Source organism: Aquarana catesbeiana, linkage group LG03, assembly GCF_042186555.1.
Source record: "Aquarana catesbeiana isolate 2022-GZ linkage group LG03, ASM4218655v1, whole genome shotgun sequence".
Lineage (NCBI taxonomy): Eukaryota > Metazoa > Chordata > Amphibia > Anura > Ranidae > Aquarana > Aquarana catesbeiana.
In genome coordinates, this window is record NC_133326.1 from 622,558,771 (window position 1) to 622,571,407 (window position 12,637).

The following is a 12,637-nucleotide window of genomic DNA, read 5'->3' on the forward strand; positions in this document are numbered from 1 at the left end:
TCCATGTGGCTCCTGTGAGTTGTCTATGAGATTCTGGGAAGGCACCTGAGCGGGTTTGGAGCAGGAAGGAACATGAAAAGGGGGGTATAACAACAAGCGTTTTTTGACCTTTTGATGATATCGGGGTCATATTGCAGGGTAAGGGGTTTGGCTATATTTTGTAATGGTGGATGGATTGGTTTTCTCACATCCTGGCCCAAGAGAATTTCGATCTTTTGTTTTCCCAAGCACTTTTGTGGACTTTTTATCACTTTATTATGTTGAAGATTAAAAAAAAATTGGGGGGGGGGGGACTTTATTTCAAGTATAAATTGCATGTGGTGTATTGTAGATTTAAAGGGACATTACCTATGTTTGTGAACACTGAGGATAGCGCTTTACATGTATGGTGTTAGAATATTATTTATATCTGTATGTGGGTAATTATTTTGGCAGCTTTCTGTTTACATTAATGTTGAGTTGTGATTTATAGCACATTTTCACACATTGCGGGTAGGTATTTGTGTTTATTAGTGCAGAGTTTTTGGTTTTTATAATGATTGTCAATTGTCTTCAGTTAATAATAATTGACTTCAAAGACCAGTTTATATAAAAGGCATTTCTCTTTGCTGAATGTGCTTCATCTACAGTACAGTAAGCAGATTTCTGTTTAAAGGACCTTTCCCTTTTTAGAATATTCATCAGTGTGATGCAAGTTATGACATTTTATTTTTACTTTTTATTTATTATAAATTTTTTGCTAAAATGTCTATTATCCGAGATAACTCTTTCTATACAACTAATTTGCTTGATGCACAGATGAAAGTCTGCCGTAGAACTCCCACTTTAGGACAAGCCTTCTCAGAGTCATACCACATGATAACTTACATACTGTAGATGGCAATATTAACCACTTGCTCACTGGACACTTAAACCCCCTTCCTGCCCAGGCAAATTTTCAGCGCTGTCACACTGTCCAAGAGGACCACATTTCATTACAAATGATAATGTTGTATACAGTTTACAATGTGTTACCATGCCACAAACAGGAGACAGATCAGTTTCTATTACATATGTAGTGCTACCTCTGAAGAGCCGCTGAATAGATGCCTAGGGGTTCCTTTCCCAGTAATTGCCCCACAGCCAGGCACACAGTTCTGATCACTATTCAGGCTCATTAACCAGTGTAGGGGTATCCTTTTTGATGTTTTAATGAAAATTTAACTTGGATAGGGAGATGATAATTGTACGATACTCCAGTAACTCCTAGCAACAAACTTGAGGATGCTAATCTTCCTCTTAGGAATGTGAGCTTGAGGACTTGCTTGCAAAAAATGTCGGACTGAGCTTTTCAGGAACACTATAATGGTGCATTCCCTTTAGGTAGAACTGACTCTGTTGGCAGGAGATTTAGCCAACATTAATGTGAGTAATTGTACACGTAGTTAATGGACTGAGCTCTTAGCGGGCACCACAGACAATGTCCCCTTTGAATAACACTGACTCTAGCACATAAAGGATGGCAGTAGCACACAGTCTCAAGGATCTCTCACACCAGCCTGTACTCACTACTGTGCTTGGATAAATAGTTGCCTCCTTCCAATATCTTCCAGACTCTTTCCCAGTGGTACCAGACACTAGATCCGCAGATGAAAAAATCCCTAAGTCAGCTTCAGCAACCTTCAGTAGAATATGCCCCAGCTAGCCTAGACATGTGACAGGTTTACCAAGGGGGCAAACGGCTCCTCCTCAGGGACAAGACCCCTCTGCTCTAAGTCTTAGAGTATTTATACACACTCCCAGATACCATCTGGGCACCTCTACCCAGGGAGTGGCCATGGATGCATAAATATTCAGCTGCTGATTACACTCTCCCAGCCCACTATCTTACAGAACATTTCCAGACAGACAAGGGGAAGCAGACAACACTGCAGCCAATGAAACAAAAAACAGAAGAAAACAATTACATGCAGCTACACTGATTACAGTGAGCCAGAACAAAATTTACCCAACCTAGCACCTATTTAGGAGGGTACTACATATATGTTTTGTTTATTTTTCAGGTCTTAAGCTTATATCCTTTTATTGCCAGAGTTTTTTTCTCACAAATTTTTAAATGCCCATTTTAGGCCTGAAATGTATGTACTGTAAAACCCCCAAAACATGACATATTTTCTGAAACAGTAGAATCAACTTTAACCAACAGTCTGTAAACAAACACCCTAGCTTCTTTATAACACTTATGCCCTGTACACACGGTCGGATTTTCCGACAGAAAAAGTGCGATCGGATTGTGTTGTCGGAAATTCCGATCGTGTGTGGGCTCCATCGGACTTTTTCCGTCGGAATTTCGACACACAAAGTTGAGAGCAGGATATAAAATTTTCCGACGCACAAAGTGCCACGCATGCTCAGAATAAATTAAGAGATGAAAGCTATACTAATGCCGCTCAAGAGTAGACGGTACATCTGACACCCATTAACTCCCCCTTCTGTGCTAACACTTGCTAAGACCCTCGTGACGCCCCCCTATAGTTGAACCCTTAGTATCCTAGGCCTAGTACCAGAGTGCCCTCTTGGGAAACCTCACCCCTATCGAAGACGAGTTGCACATTCTCCTTTCATAATCTCTCCAAATGGAGTGGCTGAGCAGTGATATCTTGTTTTTGTTTTGTTTTTTGTCTGTTTTTCTGTCGATAACAGCACTGTTTTAGGCAGATAACCTGTTGTTAAGTACCGATTTACATGGTACTTTTTGAGCCGGGGAATTGCCCCAAGGCTCTGTTTTTGTAAATCTATTAAACATCAATAAAGAGAATTAAATTTTTTTAAAAAGAGACGATAGCTATTGGCTACTGCCCCGTTTATAATCCCGACGTACGTGTTTTACGTCACCGCGTTCAGAACGATCGGACAACTTTGTGCAACTGTGTGTATGCAAGACAAGTTTGGCCCAAAATCCGTCGGAAAAAATCCAACGGATTTTTGTGGTCGGAATGTCCGATCAATGTCCGATCGTGTGTACAGGGCATTAGGGTGGCAGCAGCAAAAGGACAGATGCCCAGTTGAAGCCTCACACCTTTTTACTCTGATAATAGTCCAGTACCCCGTATGATATGATTTCCTGCACTCACACTCCATTGTTCTATGTTTGCAAATACACCCTACATTGCATGTTTCTTCATTGTATTGCAGAAGAACAGAGAAGGTTGTCAGACCAGGTCTGTTTCTGAGCGCTGATTACTGATTATACTAGGGCTCACTCTGGTGCTGTCTGTTGGACTACACAGTCAGATTTTAGACACCCTGCACAACTGCTGTAACAGAATAGTGGAGGTAAGACCAGTATAATGGAGATCAATATTAAAATGTCTATCTATTTCTGTGACTTTGACTGGGCTTTAAAGGATAACTGTACTTTTAGTGGTATTGAGTAGTCACTCGGTAGGCAGGCGCAGTCCTACTTTCTCCACTGTAGGCAACGCTTTTCCGCAGTGGCACTACTGTGGCAGAGGAAGTTAAGAGGAACAAGGTTCTCCTATGGTTTCCTGGGTCAGTGGGGAAGCTTTCCTATTGGATGCTGCTGCCCTATGGCTCTAGCACTCATATTGGGTCAGGTAGAACCTATTTAAGACCATGGCTCCCAGGTTTGGCATGCTTTTTGCGAGTTGGTAGACTAGGGACAGGTTCCCTGCCTGTTAGGGACAGTACTAGCGTTAGGTAAAGGTTCTTGATGAGGAGGGAAAGCCTAGGGTCGCAACTCTTCAGGGCACCCTCCCGAATGGGCACTAGGGCTGCATTCTCAACAGATACTGTCAGTTTGGCTGGAATCTGCTCCTTTCACGTTCCTGGAACCCATAAGTGCATCTGTCCAGGTAGCCTGCCCACCGGATTATTGTAACTGTTGTTGAATTATTCCAGTACAAATTCTGCCCTGCACTCGTCTGTGTGAATTATTGCCACCGCACACGCTGCCCCCCACATACAAATCCATCCAGCACAAGAATAAATGTGGCTGAAGTTCCACCTACAGATTACCTCCACATTTCTCCACTCTCTTCAAGAGCTATGGGTACTGCTGGTATCTGTGTTGGATGGGAACTGTGGTTCTTTCCAATGGCTACTACATCTAATACTGTGTCTCCTTTAGTGGCATAGTGGCTGGCAAAAGCCAGAGCACCCTTTGGAGGACAGGTATCTGACTCATCTGGAAGTGTCTAATATCAGCTGTGCCCATAGCAGTTCAAAAGAGTGGAGACTGGAATCATCACCTTATGGAAAGGTAAGTATTAAATTGGTCCTAAACCCAAACGTCAACATTTATTATATTGCAGCTTACCAATTCTTTGATATGATGGCTGCATTTGTTCTCTTTATTAGGCTTTCTTTCTTCTATTTTCATCTGGTAATCTGGCCAGTAAGTACAGTATTTTTTTTTTAAGAACCAGCTCTTTTGCAGATGTATAAGTTACAATGATTTATTTATTTATGAAAAATCTTTATCCCAAAAGGAGAAAAAAACTTTTTGTTGTAACTGATTATAAAGTGTTAGCTGTAGTTTGCCTTCAATGTGTTAGTGTATCTAAATCTTTTATTATATCTCCCCTCCCCCCAGACTGAAAATGCTGCTGTCCAAAGGTGCCCCCTTTGCTCATTCCCGCAGAGTGGGGGCACTCTAATACAAGAGGTGTGTTACTGGCCAGATCACCAGGTGAAAACAGAAGGAAATGCAGCTACCACATCTTATGACTGGTAAGTAGGGATGAGCCGAACACCCCCCGGTTCTGTTTGCGACAAAACATGCGAACAGACCAAAAATTTGTGCGAACACGTGAACCCCGTTAAAGTCTAAGGGACTCGAACGTGAAAAATCAAAAGTGTTTTTTAAAGGCTAATATGCAAGTTATTGTCATAAAAAGTGTTTGGGGACCCAGGTCCTGCCCCAGGGGACATGTATCAATGCAAAAAAAAAAAAGTTTTAAAAACTGTAGTTTTTTCGGGAGCAGTGATTTTAATAATGCTTAAAGTGAAACAATAAAAGTGTAATATTCCTTTAAATATCCTGCCTGGGGGGTGTCTATAGTATGCCTGTAAAGTGGCGCATTTTTCCCGTGTTTAGAACAGTCCCTGCACAAAATGACATTTCTAAAGGAAAAAAAGTAATTCAAAACTGCTTGCAGCTGTAATGTAATGTTGCCCCCCCCAGCCCAATACCGGGCCCTTTGGGTCTGGCATGGATATTAAGGGGAACCCTGCACCCAAATTTAAAAAAAAGGCATGGAATCCCCAGGCCCTATATACTCTGAACAGCAGTATACAGGCGATCCCCGGGTTACAAACAAGATAGGGACTGTAGGTTTGTTGTTAAGTTGAATCTGTTTGTAATTTGGAACAGGTACATTTTTTAAGTGTAGCTCCAGCCCAAAATTCTATTTTTAAGCTTTTTGGATAATATAGGGCAGGGTTATCACCCCTGTAACATCTTTTTTGCTGTCTATGCCCCTGTTCAGAAGATTTCACCTCACTTTCTGTTCCAATGACACTTGGACTTTGAAAATTTTGGGTTATTAGGGAAACGAGGATTGGTGATAAAGCATCAGTGGAGACACCTTTTCCCATATTAACTCTTACAGGAGAGAATTTCCCTTCCTAGGGGTAGATTTCCTCTCACTTCCTGTTGTCTCCCTCCATTTCTAAGTAGGAATCATTTGTAAGTCGGATGCTTGAAAATAGGGGACCGTCTGTATATACTATACGGCCTGCCCTATACACTCTGCCGAAAATTGGGCCTTAGGTGTTGGTGGTACCAGAACATCGTAAGCCCTCACAGTTACTCTTGGTGAGCACTGGCCCTGCTGTGAAATATTATATCAAGAATTGTCATTACATACTCCTGTTAAATAGGGGCAGAAAAATTGGGCCTTAGGCAGTGGTGGTGGTGGTGCCACAACACTGTAACCCCTCACAGATACTCTTGGTGGGCACAGGAACGGGCCCTGCTGTGAAATATTATATCAAGAATTGTAATTAGGCCTTAGGCGGTGGTGGTGGTGGTGGTGGGCCACAACACTGTAACCCCTCACAGATACTCTTGTTGCGCGTAGGGACGGGCCCTGCTGTGAAACATTAGATCAAAATTTGTAATTACAATACAGTGCAGCTGTAGTGCAGTTGCTACTACTTTTCTGGTGGTATACACAGTACACGATACAGTGTAGTGCGGTGTTGCAAAACAAAATATACATCATGTCCAGAAGGGCACCAAGGAGAGGCAGACGCTCACAGGCCACTTAAAGAGGGCAAGCAGGCTCTGTGTCTATGGTCAACAGTGCTGGTCATGGACATGGTGCATCTTCTGCCGGTGGCCATGGGGCACACTTGTCCTTTTTTTCAGCTGCTGGCCGTGTTATTGAGCCGGAACATGCAGAAGAGTTGGTGGAGTGGATAACAAAGCCGTCCTCATCCTCCTCATCCTCTGTCACCCAGGCTCAGAGTAGTTTTCCTTCCTATGCAGCTACCAAAGTGGCCTATTCCACCGGCTCCTTGTCCACAGTCACTCCTTCCGTAGCCCAACCATCGTGCACGGAGGAGTCCCCCGAACTATTCAACCACAGTGTCGGGTACATGCTGCTGGAGGATGCGCAGCATTTGAAGGCTCCGATGTTGGTTCCCATGAGCCTAGAGAGAGGGGGTGTCCAAGAAGGACAAGAAACTGTCAGTCATGTTCCCCCAGCTGCAGCATAGTCAAGTCATAGCCAAGTTTGCTCTAGTGACGAGGAGGGAGGGGATGATGAGGTCGCTGACTCTACTTGGGTGCCCGATAGAATAGAGGAGGAGGAGGAGGTACAACTTCAACGAGGCAGGATGTCCTCTAGGGGGCAGCTTAAAGGGACCCACCCTACAATATCCATTAGCAACAGCACTTGAAAGACCCACATCAAAGAAAAAGGCGGACTTCTACTTGCTCCTCATCTGGGATCTCCAACACTACTCCAGTCCTCTTGAAAACCTGCACTGAGAGGAATGAAGGTATAGCAATAGGTGTCCCAAGTACTTGCAGCCAATCTGCTAGCAGTACAACACCATCTGATTTTAGCAGGCAAATTTCCCTACCCCAGTTGCTAAACCTTAAAAAGAAATTCGGTCCCAGCCATCCACATGCTCACAGTCTGAATGCTAGCTTGAATGCCAGCTTGGCCAAATTGCTAGCACTGCAACTACTGCCTTTTCAGCTGGTAGACTCTGCCCCCTTTTGTGAATTTGTGGAATGTGCTGTACCTCAGTTGCAGGTTCCAAAACACCATTTCTTTTCACGGAAGGCCATGCGGTGCATGAGTTACATAGTTACATAGTAGGTGAGGTTGAAAAAAGACACAAGTCCATCAAGTCCAACCTATGTGTGTGATTATATGTCAGTATTACATTGTATATATGTTGCGGTCGTTCAGGTGCTTATCTAATAGTTTCTTGAAACTATTGATGCCCCCCACTGAGACCACTGCCTGTGGAAGGGAATTACAAATCCTTGCCGCTCTCACAGTAAAGAACCCTCTACATAGTTTAAGGTTAAACCACTGAGAGGACAGGAACCACACTGGGGCAGAGATTATGCCAGCTCTGCAGGGGCAGGCTCAGAGGTGGTTGACGCCACGCCAGCTTCAGCCAGGATTGGTTGTATGTGACCAGGCCTTTTTTTTCTCAGAAAATAGGTGCAGGAACTCAACAACGACCCCCCCCAAAACCCCCTCCCCCCTTACAAGATCTCCTGAGGCAGGCCAGAAAAGTCTGTGGTCATTTGCAGTGGTCATACAATGCCAGTGCTCGGCTGGCTGACATTCAAAGGCAATGCAACCTACCCACCAACCGCCTCATTTGTGATATGTCCACCAGGTGGAAGTCAACGTTGACAATGCTGCAGCGGCTGTACACGCAGCAGAGGGCCATCAATGAGTACCTGTGTGAGTATGGCACCAGGACAGGGTCAGGGGAGCTTGGCTTCTTTTCGCCACACCAGTGGCTACTGATCAAGGATGCATGCACTGTCCTGTCACTATTTGATGAGGCCACGAGGATGGTGAGCAGCGACAATGCATGCATCAGTGATACTGTCCCTCTTGTCTTCTTGTTGGAGCACACGCTTCATGGAATAATGGACAGGGCACTTGAGGCAGAACAGCGTGAGGAAGAGCAAGACTTCCTTACCTATCAAGGCCCCCTTTATCCAGATATTATTCCTGCAGGCCCGCCAAACACACAGGAAGAAGAGGAGGAGGATTGTGTCAGCATGTATGTAGAGGATAACACTCAGCAGTAATCTTCAAGGGATGGTTTTCAGTCCCCAGAAACCCAAGGAGTTGTACGTGGCTGGGAGGAGGTCATGTGATCCTTAGTGACCCAAAGGACTCAGAATCCAATGCCTCTGAAAACTTTCGCAGGCTTTGCAGAATCAGGGAGGCCATGCAGCGTAAGGACCCTAGGATTCGTGGCATCAAAGAGAAGGAATCATTACTGGCTGGAAACCCTTCTTGATCCACGTTACAAGGGTAAGGTTGCAGAACTCATCCTGCCTTCGCAGAGGGAGCAGAGGATGAAACATCTTCAGGAGGCCTTGAAGAAAGATTTGTACAATGCATTTCCAGACCCTGTGAGGTTACACTTTGCGTGTTGCTGAGGCTTCTGTCAGGTCACCTGAGGCCAGGTGACAGATGCACACCGTTGGGGTCAGGAGTGCACCACAAAGGTAGTGAACCCTACGGCTGACTGCTGCGGATGGGAGTCTAGGTGGTTAAGGAAGGCAGGTCTGCTGGAACATCAACACAGATCCCACAGAGGCTAGAGTGTAAGATTCCCCAGGGCACAGAGTCTAAGAGCCAGCAGGTGTTCACCAGAGCCTCTAGTGGTGAGGATGGACTGGGCTGCAACTGGCTCCAGGTCGCGACCCCCAGGGTCTCCCAGCTCACGCCCACAGTAGGCTACAGGAGGACAGAGATAGTGAGGGAATAGGCCAAAGGTCGGGGCGACTAGCAGACAAGGATAAACATAGAACAGGTCAAAGGTCAGGGTCACAAGCAGGCAGGGATAGTCGAGAACAAGCCAAGATCGGTAACTGGAATCAGACGTAGAAGACACAGCAAGATGCACACAGAAGCTAAACACACAAAGGTTGATCAGCAAGGCAGGCTTGCAGTGCACAGGTTAATATAGTTTCCTGATAGGGGCTGGGATGGAGCCATGCTTTGAGGAGAGATTATTTAAGTAGCCAGGTGAGAGTGGCTGGCCTCTAAAGGTGAACACATGGAGGAGAGGTAAGCTGACGAACAAAGATTACTACATAACCATGACAGCTTCGTTCAGTCAGAGGAAGAAGGTGGAGAAGGTGGCCGGCTGACCGATGCCTTTAGACAGTTTTTCAGTCCTCAGCGCCAAGGTCTGATCGGTTCAAGCAGCCATTGCCAGCATCTGCATTACATGGTGCAGGAATATCTAAGGGCAACAGCAGACTTGGAGACCTTTCCAACAGAGCATCCACTGGGTTACTGGGTCTTAAGGATGGACCACTGGCCAGAACTTGCTCAATATGCAATTGATCTACTGGCCTGTCCTGCATCCAGCATTCTTTCTGAACGCACATTCAGTGCTGCTGGAGGGTTTTCTAAGGGATCGTAGAGTGCACCTGTCCACAGACTCCCTTGATAGGCTCACATTCATAAAAAGGAATCAGTCTTGGATCAGCAGCAGCTATCAAGCACCTGTTGCTGATGTAACTGATTGATTTTTCTATGGATGTGGGATCCCTTGAAGACTGCCTATGCTGAGTGACTATCCTATTCCTCTTCAATCTTGATGATGCTAGCTTCCAACAATATTTTTTTTTTAGGGCACCGCCACCACTATCTAAGGCCCAATTTTTCTGTCCCTGTTTAACAGGGGCATGTAATTACAATTTCTGATCGAATATTTCACAGCAGGGCCCGTTCCTGCGCCCCAATAAGAGTATCTGTGAGGGGTTACAGTGTTGTGGCACCACCACCATCAAAGGCCCAATTTTTCTGCCCCTGCCCAGCAGCAGAAAAAAGGACAAGCGTGCCCCACGGCCACCTGCAGAAGATGCACCATGTCCATGACCAGCACTGTGGACTGTAGACACAGAGCCTGCTTGCCCTTTTCTTAGTGGCCTGTGAGCGTCTGCCTCTCCTTGGTAGCCATCCGGACATGATGGGGATTTTGTTTTGCAACACCACACTACACTGTATTGTGTACTGTGTACACCACCAGAAAAGTAGTAGCAACTGCACTATGGGTGCACGGTATTGTCTACACCACCAGAAGTCTAATAGCAACTATGGGTGCACTGTATGTATTATGTACTGTGTACACCACCAGAAAAGTAGTAGCAACTGCACTATGGGTGCACGGTATTGTGTACACCACCAGAAGTCTATTAGCAACTATGGGTGCACTGTATGTATTGTGTGTATATATTGGGGTGCACGGTACTGTGTACTGTGTACACCACCTGAAGTATATTAGCAACAGTACACCAGGAACGGCCTGCAGTAAGATATAGCTAAACTGTATGCAGTGGATATATATATATATATATATATATATATACGAGACTCTCTGTATATATATATATTAAATACACTGCAGCTAACTGAATCACCTGCCTGCCTGAAGTATATTAGAAACAATACACCAGGAACAGCCTGCAGTGAGATATAGCTAAACTGTATGCAGCGTGTATATATATATATATATATATATATATATATATATATATATATATATATATATATGAGACTATCTGTGCATATATATATATATATATATATATATATATATATATATATATAAAAAACACTGCAGCTAACTGAATAATCTGCCTGCCAGAAGTATATTAGAAAGAGTACACCAGGAACGGCCTGCAGTGAGATCTAGCTAAACTGAATACAGTGGATATATATATAATATATATATATATATATATATATATATACATATACAAGACTGTCTGTTTATATATATATATATATATATATATATTAAATACACTGCAGCTAACTGAATAATCTGCCTACCTGCTCAATCTAAATGACACTTTCTCTCCATCCACGCCAATGACACAATACACATGGCCGACGTGCAGGCGACCTTATATAGTGTGGGGCGCGTACTTAGTCCCCCCGAGCCATGATTTGCAAACGGCACCCTGCCTTTGGCCAATTATGGCTCTCTTAGCTGAGGGTGCTGTGATTCGCCAAAGCATGCAGGTCATGGTGCATGCTCTGGCCAATCATCATACAGCAATTCACTGCATTATGGGCCGTTACGCGCCGCTCAAATTTGGCACAAATGGCCCATAATGTTTGGTTTTCAATGAACGGGCGAACAGCAAATTTTCAAGTCAAACTTATGTTCGATCCCAACAGAAAGCTCATCCCTACTGGTAAGCTGCAATATTTTACATTTTTGGTTTTGAGTTTATTGCCGCTTTAAGTCTCTTCTTTTACAAACTGGCTCTGTTTTTATTTTTCGAATGTAGTGTCAAGGTCGATTCAACTCCAAAAACACTAAATATTATAGATAGATTGAATGTAGCATTGAGCAAAGGCAGATTTTTTTTTCAACATGGGGTGGCTCTTTCAGGGACATTTTTTAAATACTTGGCATTGGGGTTGATTTACTAAAACTGGAAAGTGCAAAGTTTGATACAGCTGTGTATGGTAGCCAATCAGCTTCTAACTTCAGCTTGTTCATATAAAGTTTTGACAAAAAAAACTAGAGGCTGGTTGGTTTCCATACAGAGCTGCACCAAATTTTTGTACTTTACAAAGCAACCCCATTGTCTCAGGATTGAGTTTGTATGTACTTGCACCAAAAGAGTACAGATACGCAATGTAATTCACCTGCCATTTGTAGCTGTACAATGAGTACTCACCAAATTTACCAAGGGTCCACCAGAATTTCCATACTGTTTGAAAGAAAATAATACATTGCGAATTACCATAGATGAAAGAAAAACTGCAAATTGAAAAAAACAACAATCACATAAAAAATTCATTATTTAAAGAAGAATGTTCAATCCCTGTGGTGATGTAAAGTTCTACATACTGTATGTCTACATAAGTTCTACCTATGCCATCACCACCATCAGTACACCTCACTTTGCCGAATGCCATGTTCTACAATTGTACCCTTAAAGCCCTTACTGGTATATAATGTGGTATGTCGTGTGCTGGTACAGATATAGTGCCTTGAAAAAGTATTCATACCCCTTAACATTTTCCACATTTTGTCATGTTACAACCAAAAATGTAAATGTATTTTATTGGGATTTTATGTGATAGACCAGCAAAGGGTGGCACATAATTGTGAAGTGGAAAGAAAATGATAAATGGTTTTCAAAGTTGTTTACAAATAAATATGTGAAAAGTGTGGCCTGCATTTGTATTCAGCCCCCCTGAGTCAATACTTTGTAGAACCACCTTTAGCTGCAATTACAGCTGCAAGGCTTTTTTGGGACGTCTCTACCAGCTTTGCACATCTAGAGAGTGGAATTTTTGCCCATTCTTCTTTGCGAAATAGCTTGAGCTCAGTAAGATTGGATGGAGAGCATCTGTGAACAGCAATTTTCAGGTCTTGCCACAGATTCTCA

General features: G+C 43.7%; 1 protein-coding gene across 1 annotated transcript in view; it reads right to left on the reverse strand.

Annotated features, from left to right (window-relative positions):
• Positions 1–12,637, reverse strand: part of HTRA4 (HtrA serine peptidase 4) — a 120,852-nt gene that overhangs the window by 50,057 nt on the left and 58,158 nt on the right. Inside the window, exon 5 of the mRNA XM_073622351.1 lies at positions 11,921–11,953. Coding sequence (XP_073478452.1) covers positions 11,921–11,953 — 33 coding nt within the window. The remainder of the gene's footprint in view (positions 1–11,920; positions 11,954–12,637) is intronic.